The sequence below is a fragment of the Bos javanicus genome, chromosome 6 (genome assembly GCF_032452875.1).
Source record: "Bos javanicus breed banteng chromosome 6, ARS-OSU_banteng_1.0, whole genome shotgun sequence".
Classification (NCBI taxonomy): domain Eukaryota; kingdom Metazoa; phylum Chordata; class Mammalia; order Artiodactyla; family Bovidae; genus Bos; species Bos javanicus.
Genome location: NC_083873.1, coordinates 63,594,831 through 63,621,815, shown reverse-complemented (window position 1 = coordinate 63,621,815; position 26,985 = coordinate 63,594,831). Strand labels below are relative to the sequence as shown.

The 26,985-nt window shown below is 35.1% G+C and overlaps 2 protein-coding genes across 6 annotated transcripts in view; one reads left to right on the top strand and one right to left on the bottom strand.

Annotated features, from left to right (window-relative positions):
• The window catches only part of YIPF7 (Yip1 domain family member 7), an 85,920-nt gene that overhangs the window by 7,836 nt on the left and 51,099 nt on the right, over positions 1-26,985 (top strand). Inside the window, exon 1 of one of the 2 annotated variants that reach the window (XM_061420060.1) lies at positions 26,497-26,875. The exons of the other annotated variant lie outside the window; for it this stretch is intronic. Within the exon in view, the coding sequence (XP_061276044.1) occupies positions 26,823-26,875 (53 nt within the window). The 5' untranslated portion in view covers positions 26,497-26,822. Of the gene's footprint in view, positions 1-26,496; positions 26,876-26,985 lie in introns of those variants that run through there. 2 annotated transcript variants of the gene reach the window in all.
• Positions 251-26,559, bottom strand: GUF1 (GTP binding elongation factor GUF1). 4 transcript variants are annotated; one of them, XM_061420047.1, is made up of 17 exons: positions 26,143-26,559; positions 23,931-24,042; positions 23,611-23,759; positions 23,247-23,327; positions 22,247-22,324; positions 20,499-20,582; positions 14,509-14,573; positions 13,581-13,784; positions 11,975-12,114; positions 10,733-10,856; positions 10,247-10,379; positions 9,292-9,435; positions 8,252-8,385; positions 5,560-5,661; positions 4,457-4,576; positions 2,868-2,904; positions 251-2,072 (listed from the first exon to the last, which is right to left on the bottom strand). In XM_061420047.1, exons 1-17 carry the CDS (start codon positions 26,548-26,550, stop codon positions 1,935-1,937), a joined length of 2,253 nt encoding a protein of 750 aa, XP_061276031.1. In that variant the 5' UTR covers positions 26,551-26,559; the 3' UTR covers positions 251-1,934. The 4 variants fall into 4 exon arrangements, with proteins under 4 accessions (XP_061276031.1, XP_061276032.1, XP_061276034.1 ...); XM_061420048.1 differs by lacking the exon at positions 13,581-13,784 and having other exon boundaries at positions 26,143-26,490; XM_061420049.1 differs by lacking the exons at positions 251-2,072; positions 2,868-2,904 and having other exon boundaries at positions 4,530-4,610.

Below are 26,985 nucleotides of genomic sequence, written 5' to 3'. Positions count from 1 at the left end.
GCTCAGTGGTAGAGTCTGCCTGCCAGTGCAAAAGAGACAGATACAGTCCCTGATCTAGGAAGATCAACATGCTGCAGAGCCCAGGTGCCACAACTATTGAGCCTACAATCTAGAGCCCAGGAGCTACAACTACTGAACCCCTGGAGCCTGCATGCTAGAACAAGAGAAACCACTGAAATGAGAGGCCTGCACACTGCAACTAGAGAAAAGCCCATGCAGCAACAAAGACCCAACACAGCCAAAAAAATAATAATAAATAAAAATAAAACTTTATTAAAAATGTAATGCACTTCAATCATCCACAAGTCACCCCCCAGCAGTGGAAAAATCTTCCAGGAAACCTGTCACTGGTGCCAAAAAGGTTGGGGACTGCTACTCTGGGGGAATACACAACTCTAAATCATGTTTTATCAAAGTGGCTGGGGAGAGAAGAGTATGCTAAAAAAAAATCTGAAAAATACTTTTTGTACTACTACTAAAACTGTTTCCTAAAAAGTCAGAGGTTAAAGGGAAAAAAAAAAGTATCAAGCTGTACAAATATTTTTGTTGTTCAGTTGCTCAGTTGTGTCCGACTCTGCGACACAATGGACTGCAGCATGCCAGGCTTCCCTGTCCTTTATTATCTCCCAGAGTTTGCTCAAACTCATGTCCACTGAGTTGATGATGCCATGAAGCCATGTCATCCTGTCCTTCCCAGCATCAAGGTCTTTTACAGTAAGCATACAAGTTAAATAGCAGACACACAGTACATATTATGTGCCAGGTACCAACTTCTAACTTTCCCCTGGCCATAATGGTATGACAGAACATCTAAGAAATTATATTAAAATAATACTCTCATGAGATCTCATAATCCATCTCATCTACCAGAGCTAGAAGAAGATGGTTGACTATGTAACTAGGACTAAGCCACATGTTACTTAACCTCTATTCACAATTTTAAGTAAGTTGCCACTATCTGAATTTATAATTATCTCATAACAACCTTGTATAAAATTTATCACTGACAGTCTTATCCTCATTCAATTCATTCAAAGTAAAGGATAAAAATCAATGGCTAAATTATCTTACTATAATACAATATGCCCTCTTGTTTATTTACTAAGAAGATATGCTTTGAAGTAAGACAGCCATTTACTGACTATGTGACCTTAACTAAGTTATTTAAAGCTTCAGTCAGTCTCAATTAGTTTCAATTATGAAATCTAGACAATAATTATTAGACTGTCATTAATGACAGTTGCTATTAATATGCTATTAATATCAAACATCTATCCCTTTACATAAATGCATTTTAATTCTCAGAATAAGGCAGCTCATATCCTTATTTTTATATATATGTAAACTATCTGGTTTCCAAATAACATTTGTAAAAATTTTATGAAAAACTAGATCACAGGTCTAAATACTATGTTATTTGACTTTAATAACAGATTCATATATATCATCTAAATATATCCATCTAACAAGCTTATTGTGGGATTGGAACGAGATCAAATCTTTAAATATGAGCCCTTTTAGTGTAAAGAATATGCTTGAAAACTAGTAAGAATCACTTAACATTGACTATGTGTCACGTAGTCTTCTGAACATTTTAAACATATTATTTAATACAGCCTATGAAGTAATAGTATAATTCTGATTTTACTAAAGAGTAAATGAAGAAAGGGTAAGTTGGTCAAGGTCACCTTGCCTAGTGAGTGGTAGAACAGAAATGTGAAACCATGCAATATGGCTTCAGAATCTAAGTTCTTATCTACCCATTACTGTCTTTCAAAGAAAAGCCAAGAGGTTATTTAAAATTGAAAACCTTGAAGGTAACAAGCAAATTTTATAATTTTCCTTCTGTTGTGTTCAACATGTTATAATTACTAAGGAAAATTAAAAGATACACAATTTTTAATTTATGAAAATTCCTTATATTTTCCCACCAATTATTTATCAGATTGTGTTTTCAGAACTTTTATAAAAGCATCTTTTGGAACTTCAACATTGCCAACTTTCCTGAGTTTTTTCTTTCCTTCTGCTTGTCTCTTCAAAAGCTTCATTTTTCGGGTAATATCACCACCATACTGAAAAACATTTTAAGAAACTGAAGTCCAAATCACTCCATAGAAAAATAATCCTATAATTAATTAGAGATATCAATACAATTACAACTTTATAGTTATTATCCATGAAGTAGACACTTGGAAAGTTACCTCTAAGACCCTTCCTAGCAGATCCTAAATTTACTATTAGTATCTTCTCAAAGAATGATAAGTGCTTTATTTGTTTTTGAAGGAGATGATTCTCAAGGAACCCCAATACTATATTATGCAAGTCAAGAAAAGCTATCAATCTCCTTACTGATTCAAGGCCTTGAAATTTTGGATTATATAGCTGTAGTCTAATACAGAAACTTGCATAGGCTTAAATGTGTCAGTCCAATGTTAAAGATTTAGAAAAAGCATTTATCATTTAATTCTCATTATAACTGAGTTAAGAATCTTTTTTAACAGAAGAAACAGCAAACTTCGCAAATTAATGTAGGAGAGGTGGATTTCAATTTTAGCTCCCATTTTAAGACAGTAATTGTCTTCAGATTCTTCCTTAAAACTCAAAACATCCTGATCATAACTGTTATGAAAACATTCTTAGGTAGTTGCACATAAGGAAATTTTAAAAAATAAGATAGGAAAATACTTAAGAAATGTGAGCAAAATGAATATGCAATCATTAAAGTCAAGCTGACATTTACCTATTTAAAAAGAAAACATAGATGGGATACAAAGTACTATAAAAACCAACAGTGGAAACCCAAGGTATTTATACCCTCTCTGATTTTAAACTTACAAAATAGATAAAGAACACACGTAGATACATACACATTTTGCCAAAACATTTTTCCTATAGGCTTTCACACTGTAAAAGAGAAAATTTTCCTTAAGTACACAATTATACTATTTAAAAGTACTTATTTTCAAAAACAATCCCCCCTTTACTAAAGATAGTAAGATCAGGTTATACTTACGTAAAATTGCCAAAAGACAAATCATTAGATAGCTTACATGCTCTTGTATTTCATGTATTTGGAATAAAATAGACAATTCAAAATGAAAATCAACACAGATTTTACTAAGAATTTAAAAAAAGGTTTGTGGATAGTCTCAAAGAGGCCAAAATAAAAACTGGTGTGACCTTGATGGTGAAAATTTATATAAGGGCATTTCTAGTTCAATTTAAAAATTCTACTACTTTCAAAAATACTAAAATGGTTATTATCTCACTGCTGCTGCTGCTGCTGCAAAGTCGCTTCAGTCCTGTCTGACTCTGTGCAACCCCATAGACGGCGGCCCACCAGGCTCCCCAGTCCTTGGGATTCTCCAGGCAAGAACACTGGAGTGGGTTGCCATTTCATTTTCCAATGCATGAAAGTGAAAGTGAAGTCACTCAGTCATGTCCGACTCCTAGCGACCCCATGGACTGCAGCCTACCAGGCTCCTCCATCCATGGGATTTTCCAGGCAAGAGTACTGGAGTGGGGTGCTATTGCCTTCTCAATTATCTCACCACTGACTATCAAATGTGCGTCAAGAGTGACTAGGAATATGAAGAACAATATATTTTATAAAACCCATTTCAGGGGGAATGAAATAATTTTAATATAGCCATTCAAGCAGCTATAAACTAATCTATGTCCATAATGTATGTATCTGAGAAATATGGAGGATCAAAACTTTGAAAATAACTCCACTTTTTTTGTATTCCAAATGAAGATATAAAAGTCTTTAAGATTTTTTCTACCTCAGCACACGTATGTTTGAATGATTATTTGCTATTTTAAATGGCATTTTCCTGAAAGTTCCCTGATTATAAACTCCACTCTGCCTAATCTGAGTACTTAGGAAACACAAAATAACTAACACAAAATAGTATTAGGAAATGAAATTCATTGCAAATACCTGCACACAACTCATCCAAAGACTGCTGCAAACCCCTGAAGCCTAACATGGTATCAGCTTTCCTCCCTTCCCTCTATGCACTGACTAGCTCTAAGGAAGTGATATTAAATGCTTCAAGTAAAAATCAATTCAGTTTTCTCTTTTGGAAGAATATCTCTAAAACCTAATTTTTCATTCCAGTTCCTACTGGTTTATAATCTACTTGAAGAGATAAACCATAAAACTTTACAGAAATTCCTTCACCAGAAAATTGAGTGGGGTCACTGAATGAGTGGAAATAAAATTCCTTAAACCATATACATTAGAGTAATAACTGTAAATAATTATCACCCAAAAGTGTCATATAAGTAATTCAAAGTAACAGTCATCACTTAAATTAGTGGAATTAAGAGATTAACATTTCTATAAGTAGGAATAAAGTTTAGAGCAATGTTAAATTTTTTAATATTCTTTCATTTTTTATGTATATCATTGCTAAAACCAACCAAGGAACAAAAATGAATTTCAACTCACGTTTCTCTTGCAATGATTTTACTTCCAAGGGCAGCTTGAATTGCTATCTCAAACAGCTGCCTAGGAAGAGAATCCTTGAGACGTTCACATATGGCTTTGCCAACAGAGTATGCTTTGTCTCTGAGACAGAAAAAAATGCAGCTATTCATATATTCTAAATAAAAGTAGTTTTCTAGTTAATATGCATAATCAATGTAAAGGTTACTAAGGAGGTACAAGTAGAACTTGTTTATCATGTTGTTGTTTTTTAATAGCTAAATTGTGTCCAACTCTGCGATCCCATGAACTGTAGCCCACCAGGCTCCTCTGTCCATGGAACTTCCCAGGCAAGAATACTGGAGTGGGTTCCCATTTCCTTCTCCAGGGGATCTTCCCAACCCAGGGATTGAACCTACATCTCCTGCATTGGCAGGTGGATTCTTTAATAAACACCACTTAATCTCTGAATCATATGTGACCTCTGACAGCAAAAATAACATGATCTCTTACAGAAAATCTAGAAAAACACAGAGAATAAAAACCATTCTTAATGCCCTTCCCTCACCCACAGAATACCACTGTTAAACATTCTAGAATATTTTTAAACATATATCCATACTTAGTTATTTTTCTGAATACATATTTATGTTTTTTACAGTTTGGATCACAGTGTGATATATTCTACCTTTTTACTTAATAGACATTTTTACATCACTAAATACTGCTCTACAATTATACTTTTAATGGCTTAAAATAATGTTATTATATGGGTGTTCCATAATTTATTTTACCCAACCACTATTTCTTGAAATGGAAATTAAAAAAAAAAACTTTTATTTCTCAATTTAAGTCTACCATAGTTTAGAAAACATTTACTTTGTTTTATATGGTAAAGAAAACATTTCCTTCCATAACACTATCCTTTTTGGCTATTTTAATTCTATTCTCTTGTCAACAGTTTGGTAAGAGAAGCATGGAAAAAGAAGGAAAAACTAGTACATGGAAATTAATTACACCTTTTAATTTTCAAAATGTAGCTGTCAAATAAAAATGAGCAATAATAAATGAAAAAGTAAAAAGAATAGCAACTTTCACATTCTGTAATTAGTTACTATTCAACTTACTTGTGTACAACAGTTACTAGCTCTTCTACAATACTTCCATTCAGTAGAATATCCATTTTTACAAGTTCTGCAGTCTGGTAGCCTGCATCTTCATAATCAAAACTAACAAAGAAAAATATCCAAGTTACAGATAAGCACTATATTTCCCAAGAGATTACATTTTTTTTTCTTTTCAAAATATGTTTTTTCTACCTCCTCTGGTATCACTCCCAAAAAATTTAACTTTCAAACAAATTACATATAAATTTCAGATAAATGGGCCGACCTGATCACAGTAAAGAACAAACTTCCTTATCTTTTTACATTTATGAAATCAGGTACAAAAATCAACATGCTCCACTGAGGGAAGGGGAAAAAAAACTGCTAAACCAGGCTAGGAAAGTACATCATTGAAAGAAATGTCACCTTCCCAATGTTCCTTCCTAGAAGCTGGCTGGCTGTAGACAATGTATATACTAGTGAATGTATATACAGTCTCAGACTCATGAGTTGGGTTTCTGTTAAGTTTTCTATTACAAGTTAAATAAATGCTAGGGCAGTGCTAAGTAGCCATTAATAAATGAGACTTCTGAATTTCATATATGGCTCTTTAGTATAAACCTTCACAGCATTTTTGATGATGAGTTAATACATGTACCTAGAACATAAAAAGTGTTAAGAACAGAGCCTACCTAAGCACAATTAACATTTATTAAGTGTCAACTATTTCTAACAATATGGTCAAAGCTTACAGTAATAATCAAAACAGGTTTTACAAAACTAATGTCTGATGAGAAAGAAAATTTCAATTATGCTCTCGTGTCTTTGCAGTTATGTATGAGAAGATGTGTATTCCTACTGCCGTAATTCTAAAACAAACAATGCAAATGTTTAGCTTCGAAAGGTTTTCAACAGGAAGGTCGCAAGGTGACACTAATAGTCTCTAAAACCTGACTACTGCCTAAAGTGTTCCCCAGATCCTTTCTTTTTTCAATAAACATTAATCATATACTACATAAAGGTACCATGTTAAGTACTATGCAAAATTAATCCTGAGATTTTCACTGTGTTTACAGCTTTAAAATTTTCTGTGCTCCCAAATTTTATAATTTCAATTTTTTTAGAATATGAAAAAATATCATGTATTCCTGAACATAAGGACAACTTAATTTTGGAAGTTGGAATTATTTTTAAATAGTTCAAAATAAGCCATGTTCTCTCAATGTGAAAGTTGTTTCCCAGCTAAAAGATTTTAAGACCACTTAACTCAGAAAGTGGTACCCAAATGCAAGCTAGAATTCAAAGACTGTTGTTAACTGTTATAAACACTTAGTAATTATCCTTTTAATTATAGTAACTTTAACAATATGCTGCCTAGATTCATTTTAAATTACATCGCTACTTATTCACTCAAGGTCTTGTCTGAAAGAAGACATAAAAAAAAAATTGGGTGACCAATTAGAAAAAATAACTTTGTATCATGAGTTATGCTGACTCGCTTCACTGAAAAGCTCATTTCACAAAGTAAACGTCCAGGTCACTGCAGCATATTCTTCAAAATGCTGGGATTTTTCTTTGAATTATAATTTTAAGTATGCATGCACATTCATGTATGCATATGTTTTACCAGATGTGAACATTCACTTTTCTGTCAACTTCCCCATTATATATTTCCTTTATATCCTAGTATATGCTATCCAGTAATGTAAGATTGAAAAGCAGAGACATTACTTTGCCAACAAAGGTCCGTCTAGTCAGGGCTACAGTTTTTCCAGTGGTCATGTATAGATGTGAGAGTTGGACTGAAGAAAGTCCAAAGAGTTGGACTGAAGAAAGCTGAGCGCCAAAGAATTGATGCTTTTGAACTGTGGTGTTAGAGAAGACTCTTGAGAGTCCCTTGGACTGCAAGGAGATCCAGCCAGTCCATTCTGAAGGAGATCAGCCCTGGGATTTCTTTGGAAGGAATGATGCTAAAGCTGAAACTCCAGTACTTTGACCATCTCATGCGAAGAGTTGACTCACTGGAAAAGACTCTGATGCTGGGAGGGATTGGGGGCAGGAGGAGAAGGGGACGACAGAGGATGAGATGGCTGGATGGCATCACTGACTCGATGGACGTGAGTCTGGGTGAACTCTGGGAGTTGGTGATGGACAGGGAGGCCTGGTGTGCTGTGATTCATGGGGTCACAAAGAGTTGGACACGACTGAGTGACTGAACTGAACTGAATGTAAGATTTTAGGACAGTAAGGGCATCTAGTTATTTGCCCTAACAAAAAACACCCCCACAATGCTACACTCTTCCTTTAACAGGCTATGCCTCCATGTACTTTTATGGGATAAGATAATGGGTTTCATGATGCAGACTACTTAGTCCTAGGAAGACCAAGTTATTGAAGTGTTCACAAATATAGGGACACACGTAGCATTTCTCTAAACAATTACTTCTATTTTCCAAATGTACACAGATACTCCTAGGATTACTTAACATTCAAATACATTTTAAAAGTGCCACTTAGGTCACAGTAGCTTTTTCAAATAACATGCAATTTTTAATCAACTTACAAGAGAGTACATCTCTTCTTATGAAGAGGGCACTAAAATTTCTGTCACTAGATCACCAAGATTAAGTAAGTGGAATATCAGTAAACACCTGCTGGTCAATACTTAAAAAAAAAACTGTCCAGATATTTGAGTTTCCCATTAAATTTTTACCTAGCATATCCTGAAGACAGAGATTTCAAAGAATCATAAAAATCCACCACAATTTCATTCAAAGGGAAGAGATATTTAAGCATTACTCTATTTTGATCAATATACATCATATTCTTCTGAACTGCTCTTCGAGCCTGAAAAGGGAAGGAAAAAATGGCTTGAATAATTCACATAATGATTTATTTAATAAATATAGACAGATGTCAATTATCAACTTTTAAGAGTGGGCAAAATGAAGGAATCTTTAATGGTCCAGTAAAAACAGCTGACAAATATTTATAATACAGGGAGAATCATTTTGTATTTCAATTATAATATACTTCCTATCAAAACTTTAATCTTTTGTTTTTAATCAAATAAGTCTCTTTTTTAATTATACAATATTTCACTTAAGAATAAATCAAATTAGCTCCAGGTGGAGTCAAGTTCTGATTTCTTATTTTACAAATAAAAGAAATTTAGATCCAGAGAAATTAAGCAACTAAAGTTACATATTTTTTGGTACAAGACAATAAAAATTCAAGTTCACTAGTCATCACTTGAGAGTTCTTTCCAATACGTGTCAGAATATTTTAAATATGTACTTTCTGATGACTATGATTATATCAAATTTGTGGATTAAATTGTTTATTACAATGTGTCAAGAACTAAAGCAAAATGAGGAATACCTTTCAATCAAAGGTCTCTAAAGTATTGTAATTATCTTTCAAATAATACCCAATTTCAAATAGTCAAAAAAGGTGAAAAGAAACTATATTTTTAGCTACTCAAGATGAAAAAAAGCATCAAATTTCTTTGCTTTAAGCTAAAATATAAATTCAAGATGATCAAAAATTCTGGCTCTGTTTTCTTATTTAAAAGTCAAAATACAGTAATTATATGTATGTATATCTAAACAGATAAATATATAAAGATCTTTATGAAAATTTCTTTTGTTCGACAGGCTCCATAGAGACAGAAACCATTCAAAACCTAAGCTGGGTACCACTGTTTGAGAGGACTAAAATGTACTTTTATATCAAACTGTATTACATTTATACCTGGCAAAGCATCATTATTTTCCCAGTATATTCATCTGGTGTGATAATGGTGCCCAAAACAACTGGCTCCAAATATTCTGTTACTTTTGACTTATCAGGGAACTGTGCAGGATTGATGATTGTAATCTCCTTTTCTCTGTATTCCTAAAAAATAAGAAAAGTCATCAATAGTTAAAAAGAAATCTTAGTAGTTACCATGTTTTTAAATTTTCTACCAACATAGGTTAGAATTTGTGTTATTGAATGTGTTGGAATTAATAAAAAACAAAAGAATTCCTAAAGGTTAGAATATTATTTTAACACACTTTAGATTAAAAAGAGAAAAACTCTCTAAAATAATATTTAATAACAATTATTAATATATTCTGATTATTGATATTTACTAAAATCATTTTATACACCACTTAGAATATGATATAAGAATACATTTCAATCTGTCCCATGTATGTCACTGTAATTAGTTTCCTAACTTAATTTTGTTGGAAAATATTTACAGATGCCAAAGTTAATATTTGTTTAAAACAAATATATTGTAACTTAGATTGAATACAATATTGTTTCTACTGTTAACCTGAAATCTAAAATTTCCCGCAACCATATAGGAAAGAATGCTTTACTAATCATAAGATGAATTACTTATGCCCAAAATCACACTCTTATTTTTTGTGCTGAATTTAGAACAGTATTTTCAGAACTAATTCTACTTTTTACTCTTAGTAACAGACTAGTATTGATAATGTGGAGATTTCATCAGGTTAAGAAAAATATGCATCATTAGTTCTGAAGAAACTTGTCCATCATAAGATAATTCAACTTTTATTACTACTAATCAAGAAATATTTAGTTTTAATAGCTAGTCAGCTACTGGTATACTAAAATGTTTCTCATATTCTACATATACATACACACAATACATTTATTTAGTTTTCTTATGTATGCTAGCTCACAACAGTACCTTTATCAATTTTGCTGATGAAAGAACAGCCTTATATGGAACAGTAGGGGTTGTCAAAATAACAGAAGCATTATATTCTTGTTCTAGTCGCTGGTTGAAAACTTCCATGTGCAAAAGTCCAAGAAATCCTAACCTGAGGGAGAAAAAGCCAGACTCCAAAATGTTTATGTCCCATGGGCTCTATTTTCTTTGATTTGATATTACTATTTTGTGGGGGAGGGGTGGAATCAAAAGTCATTCAATCAATTCACATCATAATTAAAACCTAGCATAAATTCATTAAATAAAATAAAATCTTCCATTGGGATTCTATTTAAAGTAGCTATAAAACTGATCCATACAATAAGCATCCACAGTGAGAAACAGACATGTTTTAGTTCATTTTACACTAATATGAACTGATCTTCAGAAATGGTCAAGACCAGTAAGCCATTTAAACTTTATTTTTCAATAAAAATGGAATCCTACAACATAATTGAATCTCACCTCCAGCCAGCACCTAGAGCAAGGCTACTATCCCGATGAACCACCACACTGGAATCATTTAGTGTCAGTTTTTCTATAGCACTCTTCAGGTTATTATATTCAGATTGGTCTACAGGGTACATTCCTGGGGACACAATGATTTCTAATTATTACATGTGACACTCTGCCCAGAAAACCTAATATGCATTGCTGCAAAGTTCAAAATTAATCAGTTAGCTTTTAAATTACTTTCTGTATTTGACTGACCAAAATATTGGTTTGCTAAGAAAACTATGACCATTAAATTAAATTGGCTTCAAAGTATTTTGCAAGTTTCATAAACTTTGAATTTACCACTAGATTCATATTCAAAGTGATGTTTTTGCATTTGCAAATAGTATAGGGAAAACAAAAAAGAACAATGGGAATTACACCTATCAAGAAAATACATCATCTTTATTTTAAGAAACAAAAGTGCAAGATATCCCACAACCACAAAGAAAAATCCCATTAGCAGATAAATAACAGGAAGAAATAAAAACAAAAACTGATTCATCCGTTTCTCTTTCACATCAAACCCAAGTCCTCACCACTTAAGTCCTTCAAACTCTAAATGACTGACTGACTTTGTCTTAATAGGGGCATTAATATTAATTACAAATTAATATTTGTAATTCCCAATGAGATACAAAAGGGAGAAAACAATGACTGGATACCCAGCACAGAGTAATCTGATAACCTTCAATCAGGTCTTCCTTTTTCAAATGTCTGTAATATCACACAGAAGTAACAGGTTCTGGAGTTATATATACATGAGGTGACACTCTTCTCTGCTATGTCGACACTAGTACAATAGTACAGTATTAAAGAAAGGCCAGCTAAAGGGAAGGCATTCAGTAAATGTCCACTGATAATTAGTAATGAAAACACCCTATGTAGAAAGAGTATTTCAAATATAATGACCTACTCCCTAGTGAAACAAGAAGGAAATGCATATTACTGTGCTCCTCTAATTTATCAGAGGGCTTGTTTCAAGAGGCTATTTTTTTAAGAAGTCCTTAAATTTAGGAGGAAATGATCTCCCATATAAAGTTGTATCATCCATATATAATTAACTGGTATATAAATATCATACAAAAATTTTTTTTAAACAGTAGCTGTTATTTAAACAGGAATTGATTATTTAAAGTGAGTATTCCTAATAATTATTATTTCAGCTTAGAATAAATTGGCCCTTATCCTTTGAATATGTGAGCTCCTCACCTGCAAATACCATTGGCTTCGCTGATTTAAACCCAGGCAAGGGTTCCACTGGCTGTTTATGTAAATATAATGTATCTCCTATTTGTGCTTCAGTGACATCTTTCATCCCAGCAATCAGATAGCCCACCTGTCCTGCATATCTAAATAAAATTATTACATGGAAATATTTACTATTTTAATGTTTCATGTGCATACTCACAATTAGCTCTACTTCTCCAAGAAATGATTGTACTTTCCAAACAAAACCTCACCAGGCTGAAACTAGATGCTGCATTCTAGTTAATTCTCTAATTCTCAGCTCTAAGAACTGTCAGCAAAAGAACATTCCAAGTCTTACAATCCATGACCGAGGACCTCTGCAACACAAGCCTAGGGACCTTCTTCATGACTGCCCATCTCTGCATATAAAACAATAGTGAAACTGATAGACACAGAAACATAAAACACTCCTTGTGATATTTAGTAGTGAATTATATTACAAATGTCCTTTAAAAAAGGAAGAAAAAGCAAAAACAATGTTTTTAACCTAGCAAATAAAAATGTGAACTCTCTACAAATCTGATACCTATTTGATGTGCCTCTTGCAGGAAAACAGCAAATCCAAAGATTTCAGAGTTTTAGCTTTATTTTTTTTTTAAAGCAAATTTCCTATATGATAATTTCCATTTAGGATGAAATACAAAAATTGTACTGAAGATGCAATAATGATGAATATATATGACAGAATATAGACAGACTTTGTATAGCACAGGGAATTATAGCTATTATCTGTAATAACTTTTTATGATGTATAATCTATAAAAATACTGAATCACAATGCTGTATACCTGAATTAATGTGATACTGTAATGATTGACTATACTTAAGTAAATAAGAATACAAACTTTACAAATAGTTGAGTAAAATTACAATAAACCTTATGACTTTCAATTACATAAAAAATGACAAAATAGTGGTAGTTTTAGACATACAGCATTAAGCTATAAAGTGAGACCTGCTTCAATCTTAAATTTGACAAATGAGGAAATAAAGACCTTAGAAAACTATGTGCCCAAGGTAATCAATGTTATTTGTATCTAGAGTACTGATGGAATAGGCACTCAATAAATACTTTATAAGTGAACTCAGAACTCAGTTTTATAATAATGTACACTACTATGCTAATCTCATGTCATAATTCTAATCAAAGTTTTACCATGAATTCCGCACTAAACAAAATAATTACTGAATTTTCTTCACTATTCTATGCTGAAAATCTAACTACAAAAAATTTAAATATCAAAGATTGATACCAAGTATGAATATGCATGAGAGAACTCTCTCTTTCACTGTCAAATCAAATACATCAATGTTGGACCCAGTCGCAACTAGAAAATAAAATCAGTTATGGCCAAAAAGAATTAAAAACACATCAAATTCCTACTGTCCCTCACCCATGAGATTCTGAAAGAGCATTCACTACATAGCTGCATTAAACAATCAAGTTTTGTTTTTTGTTTTTTTCCTAAGTTACCAAATTAGGAACATCCTGAGCACACCAAATTAAGAAAATCAGCAACAGAAACACATACCAAGTGTCTTTTAATTACTAATGCAGATTACTTACAGTTTATGAGTTGGCTGCTCATTAGGATTCAGAACTCCTACTTCATTAACTTCATATGTCTTTTGAGTGTGTGCAGATACAATTTTATCTCCTTTCGAAACCACTCCATCAAATAATGCTACATTGGCAATCACACCCCTATACTGGTCAAAGGTGGAGTCAAATACCAAAGCTCTCAGGGGATTTCTGCAATGGGCTTTAGGACTATTAAAAATAAGTAAAGAACAAATACTAATAATTTAAAATTAAATAATAAAATCTTAACAAAATGCCTAATTCAAATATTACGCTTAATTTACTCTAATACTTGAGAAACATTAACTGACAGCACAAATAAAAGGACCTTTCTGTAAGGTATAATGCCTATATTTATATTCATTTTAATTCACCCTTGAGTTTTAAATACATTTTGTTAGTGTTAGTTGCTCATTTATGTCCAACTCTGCAACCCCATGGACTATAGCTCATCAGGCTCCTCTGTCCATTGAATTCTCCAGGCAAGAATGCTGGAGTGGGTAGCCATTTCCTTCTCCTGGGGATCTTCCTGACCCAGGGATGGAAGCTAGGTCTCCTGCACTGCAGCAGATTCTTTACCATCTGAGCCACCAGGAAAACCCTAAATACATTTTAAGTAACCATTTTTAAACTATTTATGAAATGGATGAAATATATTTGTTCAGGATTAAAACAAAAACAATAATTACCAATGTATTCAAGTCTGTTACAATAATTAAGAGATCCTTATTATCTTTTTTTTTCTATCTGTATTTGCCTTCTATGTGTTACTAGATATAAATTAAAAATGTATTCTCACTGACCACGAAGAGTATATTTGTCATAACAAGTAAATTAAAATAACAGATCAAACTGATGGACTTTTACTATTAAAGATAAACAAATAGTATACAAAGAGCAGCAGAATACTTACAAGGGTATCCTTTTGATGACTGCATCAAGAACACTTTCCACATTCGTTCCAAGTTTAGCAGAAATCTGAAAATACGTATATGAAACAAACACTTAGGACTTTACTTTTCTATCCTGTGACTGAGCATATGATTAGAAAAAAGAAACAACTCGAAAAGTCATCAATTTGCTTGAAAAGCTTGGTAAAAGGAAGCACACACCATATTATCTATTGACAACTGCCCTTCCATTACAGTTAGGTGATTCTCTAGATTATGGTTAGATGATTCTCTGATTTCTCTACAAAAGCATTCTGATTGTGGTACTGAAAGAGCACTGGACTAAGAGTTCAAAATATCTGGGTTATAATTATGACTCTACGAGTAATACATGACTTTAGCCAATACATGTTTTCTTCAAGCTTCAAGTTCTTCATCAACAAATAAAGTGATTATTCATATTTTACATAAACCTCAAGGCTGCTGTGTGAATAAACAATATATGTGGATGGCATACAGCTAAGGCTAACTGTAAGGTATAGTACCACTACTGTTCTTACACTGAAAAGGCAGCCAAAACACTCAAAACATGCTCATCTGACTCACCTTTGCCATTACCAATAATTGAACTATCTTTGAAATCTTTATTCAAACTCAGTTCCCTGAATTCTTCCTCTTGCCCTTCAAAGTCCCTCTAGATCAGAGTTTCTCAACACAGCACTAAGGACACTCTGACCTGGATAACTCTGTTTGGAGGGGCTGTTCTATGTGCTCACTGCAAGATGCATAACAGTATCCATGGATTCTCATCCGCTCACAAGATGCCAGTAGCACCTATTCCCCAGTGTGACAACAAAAAAGGTCTTCAGACATTGCCAAATGTTTCCTGAGAGGCAAAAAACTACTTCCTAATAAGAATGATGCTTTAGACTCTGCTGCTACTGCTAAGTCACTTCAGTCGTGTCCAACTCTGTGTGACCCCACAGACGGCAGCCCACCAGGCTCCCCCATCCCTGGGATTTTCCAGGCAAGAACACTGGAGTGGGTTGCCATTTCCTTCTCCAGTGTATGAAAGTGAAAAGTGAAAGTGAAGTCGCTCAGTCATGTCCGACTCTTAGCAACCCCATGGACTGCAGTCTACCAGGCTCCTCCGTCCATGGGATTTTCCAGGCAAGAGTACTGGAGTGGTACAACAATCCTTTAAGATCACATTTTCTAATTTATTGAATGGACTTTTTTTTCATTATCTATTTAGCCCCCTGCCTCTTTTCCCAGCTGAGACCCCAAGAGCCCACTATTTGTACTCATTCCATTCAACTACTTTCTATTCTCTATCATAAGCCCTTGGTATTAATAAAACCTTAACTGCAACTACATCCGACTATTTGCCTTTTCTATGCTTATAATCAGAGCAGCTCAACATTACTAGAGAACAGTCAAGTAACTGGTTTGGTTGGTTTCTGTAAGTTCATGACACCGATCTCAATATGCAGTTAAGACTTGCTGGCTGTCCAAGGACACATCCTTTACTAAATTCACATTAACACTAACTAAGATAATTCACACCACCTTCCTTTTCAATCTACACACTTTCCCTGTGGCCAATTCACTCTCATTTGATAACGTTGCCTCTTACTTCATTCAAGGAAATAGAAGACATCAAAAACTCCTTTATTCAAATATACAAATCCATCTGCACTATATCCACAACCTCTTTGCCTTCTCTCCTGCTACAATTTGTTTTCCCACCTCTCTGAAAACTCAATCCTCACACCCTCATCTTCTGAATCCTCTCTAATCCTTCTCAAATTCTTATTCATAACACTCTACAAATTGAGAATAATGTAGAATGGTTTCTAGGATCTCTTTTCTACTTACATTTTCTCCCTAGGAAATGGCATCCATTCCCATGGCATCAATGCCACATACACGCTATGACTTAAACATCTCTGACTCAGCCCTCTCCACAAATGCCAGAATTGTGTAGATTTATGTAATATCCTACTTGGATGTCTATTAGACATTTCAAACACACTATGTGCAAAACAGAGCTTTTAATTTTCCCACTATCTGTTCCTCCCCAAGTCCTCTCTGCATTAACAGATTACCAGTATTCAACCAGTTGCTCAAACCCAAACTCATCATGATTCTTTATTTCACATCCTTACACATATAAGAATGCCTTCCTCAATGATCAGTGCAAGAAAATAGAGGAAAACAATAGAATGGGAAAGACTGGAGATCTCTTTAAGAAAACAAGAGATATCAAGGGAACGTTTCATACAAAGATGGGCTCAATAAAGGACAGAATGGTATGGATCTAACAGAAGCAGAAGATTAAAAAGAGGTGGCAAGAACACACAGAATTGTACAAAAAAAATCTTCACGACCCAGATAATCATGATGGTGCGATCACTCACCTAGAGCCAGACATCCTGGAATGTGAAGTCAAGTGGGCCTGAGGAAGCATCACTACAAACAAAGCTAGTGGAGGTGATGGAATTCCAGTTGAGCCATTTCAAATCCTGAAAGATGATGCTTGAAAGTGCTGCACTCAATATGCCAGCAAATTTGGAAAACTCAGCAGTGGCCACAGGACTGGAAAAGGTCAGTTTTCATTCCAATCCCAAAGAAAGGCAATGCCAAAGAATGTTCATACTACCACACAATTGCACTCATCTCACACGCTAATAAAGTAACGCTCAAAATTTTCCAAGCCAGGCTTCAACAGTACGTGAATCATGAAGCTAGATTTAGAAAAGGTAGAGGAACCAGAAATCAAACTGTCAACATCCGCTGGATCATCAAAAAAGCAAGAGAGTTCCAGAAAAATATCTGCTTTTGCTTTATTGACTATGCCAAAGCCTTTGACTGTGTGGATCGCAATAAAAAGTGGGAAATTCTAAAATAGATGGGAATACCAGACCACCTGGCCTGCCTCTTGAGAAGTCTGTATGCAGGTCAGGAAGCAATAGTTAGAACTGGACATGGAACAACAGACTGGTTCTAAATAGGAAAAGGAGTATGTCAAGGCTATATATTGTCACCCTGCTTACTTAACTTATATGCAGAGTACATCATGAGAAACGCTGGGCTGGAGGAAGCACAAGCTGGAATCAAGATTGCCAGGAGAAGTATCAATAACCTCAGTTATGCAAATGACACCACCCTTATGGCAGAAAGTGAAGAAGAACTAAAGAGCCTCTTGATGAAAGTGAGAGAGGAGAGTGAAAAAGTTGGCTTAAAGCTCAACATTCAGAAAACTAAGATTATGGTATATGGTCCCATCACTTAATGGTAAATAGATGGGGAAACACTGGAAACAGTGGCAGACTTTATTTTTGGGGCTCCAAAATCACTGCAGATGGTGACTGCAGCCATGAAATTAAAAGACACATGCTCCTTGGAAGGAAAGTTATGACCAACCTAGACAGCATATTAAAAAGCAGACATTAATTACTTTGCCAACAAAGGTCTGTCTAGTCAAGGCTATGGTTTTTCCAGTGGTCATGTATGGGTGTGAGAGTTGAACTATAAAGAAAGCTGAGCCCCAAAGAATCGATGCTTTTGAACTGTGGTGTTGGAGAAAACTCTTGAGAGTCCCTTGGACTGCAAGGAGATCCAACCAGTCCATCCTAAAGGAGATCAGTCCTGACTGTTCATTGGAAGGACTGATGTTGAAGCTGAAACTCTAATACTGTGGCCTCCTGATGCAAAGAATTGACTCACTGGGAAAAGACCCTGATGCTGGGAAGGATTGAAGGCAGGAGGAGAAGGGGACGACAGACGATGAGATGGTTGGATGGCATCACCAACTCAATGAACATGAGTTTGGGTAAACTCCGGGAGTTGGTGAAGAACGTGGAGGCCTGGTGTGCTGCAGTCCATGGGGTCCCATAGAGTCAGACAGAAGTGAACGACTGACCTGAACACATAACACACCAGCAAAATCTACCATGTCCACAAAACACACATCAAATTTGGCCACTTATTAAAATATCTGCATCACATACTTAGCAACCACCATTTTGCCCCTGGACTACTACTGCAAACTGGTTTCCCTGTATCTTTTCTTACCCTTTTCTAATCCATTCTCTGAATGATCAGTTTTCCTCTCTTGCTTTATAATCCTTTCATTATCTTAAAGTTTTCAAACTCTTTAGCACAGCAAGAATCCCAGAATAACTTGACCCCTGCCTTTCCCTACAAAGCCATCTCATCTAACTTGCCTTCTTTCTGTTCCTTAAACATGTCAAACCTTCCCAAACATTCCAAGCCTTTACACTTGCTCTTTGCTCTTTCGGAAATTATTTCTCCCCATTCTTTTTTTCTTCAAGTCTCAGTTCATCAGAGAAAAATTCCCTAAGTTACTCTGCATCATAGCTCTTCTCTAAGAAAAAGACTTTTTTTCATTGTTAGGTATGGTAATTCTACCTGGAACAATACACTCTGTTGAATGTTCCTTGAAAACATTGGTCTCACTCACTAATTACTATACTTCCTTCTTTTTTTATTTAATGAGTGCCTCCCCAAGTAGAATATAAAAACGAGACAGATGTCTTGCCTGTACTGTTCACTGCTGCATCCCTAGCTGGCACACCAAATTAAGTGTATGAATGAATTTTCAGCTAAATATACTTTAACATAATTCCAGTCATGATACCATAATTTCAGGAGTGCCTTACAATGAGGTCCCTCTTCATAATAAAAAACATTAAATTCTATGTATGTATCCAAAGAAAAAAAACTATTGCTTTTTCCAAGTTGTATATAATCAACCAATGTGTTAAAGTTTAAAAAATAAGCAAAAAATCCACTTCATCAGCTGAAACTTGCTTTTTTAAAAATTAAACAAGCTTGAAAATAAAAGCTAAACATTATTACTCTGATATACTTACTACACAAGCATGTAGAATAGCACAGTTTAGCTAGGGCTATTTAACAATCACCGCAGATGGTGACTGCAGCCATGAAATTAAAAGATGCTTGCTCCTTGGAAGAAAAGCTATGACCAACCTAGACAGCATATTAAAAAGCAGAGACGTTACTTTGCCAACAAAGGTCCGTCTAGTCAAAGCTATGGCTTTTCCAGTAGTCAAGTATGTATGTGAGAGTTGAACTATAAAGAAAGCTGAGCGCCAAAGAATTGATATTTTGAACTGTAGTGTTAGAGAAGACTCTTGGGAGTCCCTTGAACTGCAAGGAAATCATACCAGTCAATCTTAAAGGAAAGCAGTACTGGATATTCATTGGAAGGACTGATGCTGAAGCTGAAACTCCAATACTTTGGCCACATGATACGAAGAACTGACTCATTGGAAAAGACCCTTATGCTGGGAAAGATTGAAGGCAGGAGGACAAGGGGATGAGAGAGGATAAGATGGCTGGATGGCATCACTGACTCAATGGATGTGAGCTGGAGCAAGCTCTGGGAGTTGGTGATGGACAGGGAAGGCTGGTGTGCTGCAGTCCGTGGGGTTGCAGAGTTGGACACGACTAAGTGTCTGAGCTGAACTGATTTAACACTCAACTATCATTTAAAAGGTAAATTTAAAAATCTTAATTTAAAATATTATCAACTTTGATTTACATTAAATATAGTTCTAAGAATGATATCTACAATGACTTGAAATTAGTCTGACCCTACTCTTCAAGGAGAACATTTACATAGAGGCAAAATGGCATATAAGAAATAATATAACAAAGAGTTACAAAAGACCTACATTTTAGTCCTGGCACATTAGCTAACTAGATTTATAATCGTAAAGTGATAAAATCTTTCAGTTTTCGTCCTTTCAACTGTATCATGAGAAATTTCTATCTGTCCTAACCATGTGGTAAGGATTTTTGGTAAAGATCAAATGAAATATCAGTAAAAAGAACTTTGTAAAACTGTAATATTATAATTACACAATATAATAATGATGTGCTATCAAATACTATGAAATTTTACTTAAGCCAATAACCTGAGATTTTGGAAAGTAAAATCAAGTCTTCTAAAAAAAAAATTTACCTTAATACATTCGTCACCTGGAATATCAAACACCTTTTCAATTTGTTTTTCAACCCTTTCAGGATCAGCATTCTTCAGATCTATCTTAAAAGAAAAAAATCACCATGTCTTAATATAATGAAATTAAAATGTATTACATATTAATATTTGGAGATAGATGCATACTTGCTTTTGAACTAACTGACCCCTTAACAATTTTATTTTCAAAAGTATTAAGAGAAAAATAATGACAAAAAAGTAATAAAATTTTAATGCTCATGACCACTGAAATTAGAAGGCAGACAGCAAAGCAAGTAAGAAATTGAGGTCATTAGCTACTCAGAGCCAAAGAGATCAATAACAACATCATGTACACTGATTTTATGTGTTATATATAACTTATAACAACAAACTGTCTTTCTTTGCTTCCTTTAAACCTATCTTCAATATCAAAAAATAAAACTGAATGCAATGCAAATTTTTAATTAAGATTCTTGATTTATTAATTTTAAAATATAAAAGTTAAGCTTTATCAACACTGTTCTCAGTTTAGCACTTAACTGTTAAGCGTCCTGTGTTACACTGTTTCATCCTACTTCATAATGTCCTCTACAGTTTAGTTTAACAGACTATTTGGCCTGTCCTGCCCTTCCCTACAGAAACAGCCCCCCATCGCTCCATGTAATTCAGGGAGACTATCTTCTCAATTACATGCCAGGGTAGAGGAGTTTGAGTTGAACTTTTATCGTATGCAATTCAAAGAAATCCCAGTATACAACTGACCTGGAATAACAAGGAGTTTCAACTGCATGGGTCCACTTACATGCAGATTTTTTTCAATAAATATGTAAAACTACACTTGTAGAATACCAGGTGCAAGACTTGTATTGAGGTGGATAGCTTATCCCTAACAAAGGCATAAGTGATATTTAACATAAAATTAATAATGTATTGGCTTTCTGTTTTATAACTTTGCTTTCAAAGAATTACATTACTGTATAGTATGACTCTCATAATTAGAGAAACTGCATATCAGCCTATAATTACAAATAAACATTTTTTACTGTAACAATGTTTCCAATACTGTTATGAATATGACTATAATATTGTACGCTATAAAAACTTTAATGAATCTTTCCTTAGTGTATACACTAGGTTACCATGAAGCAATCACATAATGTCATAGCATAAAGCAATATTTCTGCTTCATTGTTATCAATGCATCAATCATTTACCTGTAAATAAATATGAAGTTCCTTTTCACGTTATCTTTTAATTGTTGACGTTTAGTGTCAGTAATACATATAACATCTATGGTGTTTTGTCATCACATAAGACAATACTGATGTAAGTACCAAGAGATGATTCACCTTATAAAAGATGATGTAAACTCAGGGTATTGATAAACAGAGTACTGTAAATGTATTTTCTCCTCTTTATGATTTGATTAGCATTTTCTCTGTCTTATTGTAAGAACACTATATACAGTACATATAATATACAAAGTATGTGTTAACAGACTGTTTAAGTTATTGGTAAGACTGTAGTCAATAAGAGGATATTAGTAGTTAACTGTGTGAAATCAAAAGTTACATGCAGATTTTTGACTGCACAGGGGTTGTGCATCCTTAACTTCCATGATGTTCAATAGTCAATTCCATTTAATAAATACCTGAAGATTCTCATATAAAAAGTAGTACAAGTGATACTCATACAGTAAATTTACCCTTAGAAAGTAAAATAATAGCACTGTTGCGCTAACAAATTACCTTGTTTATAACTGGAATTATTGATAGCTGTGCTTCAAAGGCAAGAAAGAAGTTCGCTACCGTTTGGGCTTGAATACCCTATAAAGAAAAGCAGACAAGAAGAAGACACAAGACACTAAGATAATCATTCTATTATCCATCACAAAAGCTGAAATTCAAGACCATTCCACACATCTTCATCAAAAGCAAAGGTACAAGGCAAACTATGGTATCTATACTTCCATGCATCTGGATCATTCCCTGTGAAAATTCCTTTCAGTTCTAGAAACATTTTTTAGAGGGTACTGTGTTAAGCTTTGTGAACAAAGCAGTAATACATGGATCCTTAAGGACCTTGAAGCCTCCTAAAGAACTATGAGATATATTTTATGAAGCCAAGTATATGGATGTTAAGGTAGAGATTGACTGTCCTTGACAGGATTAGGGAGGATTTAACACAACAAAAAAATCTTTGGGTTTTGAATGAAAAGTCCATGAAAATTGAAGTATGTCAAAAGCTTACTATAAATAGTATATCATGGCTCTTATACTTTCATCTCAGTATGTTTTCATGATTATGTTCACAACAGAGAACTTGGTAATATTATTGACATGTTTCTTTAAATGTAGCACTTCTCAAATTATTACCTTAAAAACACCCAAAATGACATCAAAGACAGATTTTCTAGTTCTGCTAAAAACTGACATCACAGATTAAGAAGTGCTTAAAACTGGGGGCGGGGGGGGGTGGGTTGGTAAGATGTATATATGACATACTTCAAAAATCTTTTGAACAATTCCTCTGATCAGCTTAAAAATTTTAAAGGATGAATTAGTCAATTTCACAGGCCATTTTAGTGTAGTAAAACTTAAAATTAACAGGACCAAAACATAATTTTGGTTAAATAATAAAATAATTCTTACTTTCTTCAAACACAAAAATTCTATTTCCAAACATCTTAAGAAAAATCTTGGAACAACGAAATAGCATATCACATCATATAAAATTAAATGTACCTACCTCATTTGCATCAACCACAAGTAAAACACCTTGGCAAGCAGAGAGTGACCTGGATACTTCATAACTAAAATCAACATGACCCTGAGAAACAAAAAATATTAAAACCTCTAAATGTTAAGAGTTTAAATGTTTCTTACACAGAGGCATTTTGGCAAATCTACTGACTCCACTGAATAAAAAGTAATTAAGCTTCTTTTTAGCCTGTTTTTGTGAAATAATTTCACTAATCTAAGAACACAGAGGGGGGAAAAAAAGCAAAGTGAAGTGTTTAATGTTCAATTTAAAAACTGAAAAAAAGGATTTGTTTGCACTATTAATACAAAGCTGACTTTAACAACAGAGACAAAATTGATATAAAACTTACCGGTGTATCGATAAGATTTAAAAGGTACTGCTGTCCTTCATAGTTATAGAAGAGAGATGCTGTCTGTGCTTTAACAGTGATTCCTCTTTCTCGTTCCACTTGCAATTTATCAAGAACTTGTTTATTATTTTTTGTTTTATCAATTGCCCCTAAAAATAGAAATGTGTATTGATATTTCTATAAGCTTTTAAAAACAGACAATACTGCATATAAACTTAAAACCAAAATTTTTTAAAAAAACATAGTCAAAGTATGCTAGTAAAAGTAACTATCAACCACTCATTGCCATTAATTAGGTGCAGACTATAAAATGAAAATACCTGTTAGTTCCAGGAGCCTGTCTGCTAAAGTACTTTTGCCATGATCCACATGTGCAATGATACTGAAATTTCTAATGTTTTCAACAGGAAAACAAGACATATCAATTTTTTCCTAGAAAAGGGGAGGGAAATATTACATTTATGAGTATAAATTGTCTACAATATAAAACAAGTACACTAAATAATACTTTTAGTCTTCCTAAAACAACTTTATTTAAAGCATTCATACTATTTGTATTATTTCTCTGACAGTAAAGAGATGTATGGTTAAAGTCATATTACAAGCAATGGATAACAACTGCTGCTGCTGCTAAGTCGCTTCAGTTGTGTCCAACTCTGTGAGACCCCACAGACGGCAGCTCACCAGGCTCCCCCGTCCCTGGGATTCTCCAGGCAAGAACACTGGAGTGGGTTGCCATTTCCTTCTCCAATGCATGAAAGTGAAAAGTGAAAGTGAAGTCGCTCAGTCCTGTCTGACTTTCTCGGCCCCATGGACTGCAGCCTACCAGGCTCCTCCCTCCATAGGATTTTCCAGGCAAGAGTACTGGAGTGGGGTGCCATCGCCTTCTCCATGGATAACAACAGGGCCCATCAAATACATTAGTTTCACTGACAAAGGCTATATGACCATATACAGACCATATGGCTAAATAAAAGTCCCTTATAATATTTTCACCATTTCAAAGGCCGATGAGGAGCTGAATGTATTTTCACAAATGGAGAACACAAGATACCTAGAACTCCTCTACAGCCTTAGAGCACCTGGTCTAACAAAATTTCTTGAAATAAACAAAGCTACAGAGAAGCTGAAAGAAAAAAAATCTTTTTTTTGCCCCCATGACATATTTAATCAACAGAGTCAGGTCTACTTAAAAATTTGTGCTAATAGAGCCTTCAAAAGTTTAATTTAGATGACTTTATTACTTAACAACAACTTCTCTGGAGAGAGAAGGGGAAAAAATTATATTATCAGGAAAAAAGGCTCACTTTTCACTTAAATCTTTAAAATACTTTAAAATTTTGTGATTTTCAGTTGCAGATTTTTTTTGGACCCAGAACGTTTCATTTTTCCAATCAAATTTATATCTCATAATGAGCAAAAAAAAAAAAAGTGAAACTACGAAATACAAAATTTTCATGAAGTTGTTTCCTTTTTTTTTCCCCAGTAAGCGCTTCAATACAAGTGCAATTATACCTGAAAGATATTCTGCAAAAATCTAAACCTGAATTGTCTGCCCTGTGATTTTTCCATCCACTGCACCGTTTTTAGTCTTACAATTGCAACATAAATCCATTCTACAGGCATTTTAGAAAAGAGTAAAACTGAATAATTACAGTCTTTTTCTTTCTCCAGTTACTCATAACTTTCATTCAAGTACTTTATTTTACTGCCTAAACTGTTTCTCTTCACAGTTACAACGAAGTATAGTTTTAGGGTCGCTGAAGCTTCCCAGGTGGCGCCAGTGGTAAAGAATCCTGCCAGTGTAAGAGACACAAGAAACGCGGTTTCCATGCCTTGTTCAGCAAGATCCCGTGGAGTAGGAAATGGCAACCTACTCCAGGATTCTTGCCAGGAAAATTCCGTGGACAGAAAAGCTGGCGGGCTACAGTCCGTGGGACCGCAGAGTCCGTCGTGACTGAGGAGCAAAAAGCCCCACCTCCTCCAACCACAGGGACAGAATGAGCACGCGTCTGCTCTAGCTGAGTTAAGACGAAATAATAAAGAGAAGTTAAGGCATACCCAGCACTTCTTAGATTCTCGGTATTGAACTAAAAGTTCTATGCCTCACTTCGCGCAAGTCTGACAGCCACTCAACGTTTTTTTTTTTTTTTTTATAAGCATCTCATTCAACAAATGAAGAAAGAGAGAAAGGTCAGGTAACTTGCCTAGGTCACGTGGCTAAAAAGTCGCAAGAAAATGGAACTAGTAGCTTCCTCGATACGCTTTTAAAACTAAATACAGAGAACAATCCCTCGCATAAACAAAGATCCTGATATTACCAATGAGGAAAGGGAGGACACGACTTGTCCAAGGTCACACTGCTGAGCACTGGAGTCCGAAACCGAAGCGCACCCCCGCGCTCCGAGCCCTGTCTCCCTCACAACAGTGCAACCTGCATTCACTAGTCAGTACTAAGAAGCCCTCACAAATTCAACAGGAACACCCTCCCTAGGCTTAAAACGTGAATGACAAGAGACTCAAGGCGGTCACCTTGCGGTCTGCAGAGCTGTAGCACCGGTCCGGAGCCCTGGCCTCGGCTGCAGTCCCCCGGGCCGGCGCGAGGTGAGGCCAAAGTAGCCCCTTACGCGCCGCCTCGGTGACCCAGGCCGCGAGCGCGCGTCCGCGCCACCAACCCTGACCTGCAAGCGTCCACATTCCCCTGCGCAACCGAGGCGTCAGGAGAAGGTCCCGGGACGCAATGGCGCCATCACCCCAGGCTCCGTTTTCTTCAAAACTGCCCCTCGCTAAGAGCTGGCGGACGAGATTCAAACACACTTCGGCCACCCGCGGAAAACACGTGAGGAGGCAACACTCCACATCTAGCTGCTGGGACCAGACAACCGAGAACAGCGCCGCTCGCCGACGTTTGCACGACGCATTACGTCGTGACGTCTGCATACGTCAGCGCGAAGCTGAAAGGAAGTCGCGTGAGCGAAGGTTTAGCGCAGTGCTAGTTGTTCTCTTACCAGGAGGTTGCTTTTTAACCAACTGCCAGATGGCAAAATACTAGAGTAATTTTTTAAATTACTGCTGTGTTCTCCATGTTGCCTGCAACATCGCTAATGTTGAAGTTCATCTGAATGGAAACGGGCAATAAAATTGATAGCAATAAGAATAATATCCTAGGGCTTCCCTGGTGGCTCATTGGAGAAGAATCTGCCTGCTAATGCATGGGAGGCGTGTTCCATCCCTGTGTTGGGAAGCTTCCCCAGAGAAGGAAATGGTAACCCACTCCATTATTCTTGCCTGGGAAATCCGTTGGGACAGAGGAGCCTGGTGGGCTACAGTCCATGGGTTCACAAAAGAGTCAGACGTGACTTAGCAACTATCCTA

Bases quoted from the DNA above. Each gene is read 5' to 3' on its own strand.
- GUF1 (XM_061420047.1), bottom strand. From the start codon at position 26,550: ATGCAGACGTCACGACGTAATGCGTCGTGCAAACGTCGGCGAGCGGCG. The intron at 24,043-26,142 runs GTGACCGCCTTG...CCCCTTTTCTAG, and splicing joins ACAGCTCTGCAGACCGCAAG to GAAAAAATTGATATGTCTTG. The intron at 2,073-2,867 runs GTATGTATCTAC...AATGTTTTTCAG, and splicing joins AAAATGTTTTGGCAAAATGT to TATGGTGGTGATATTACCCG.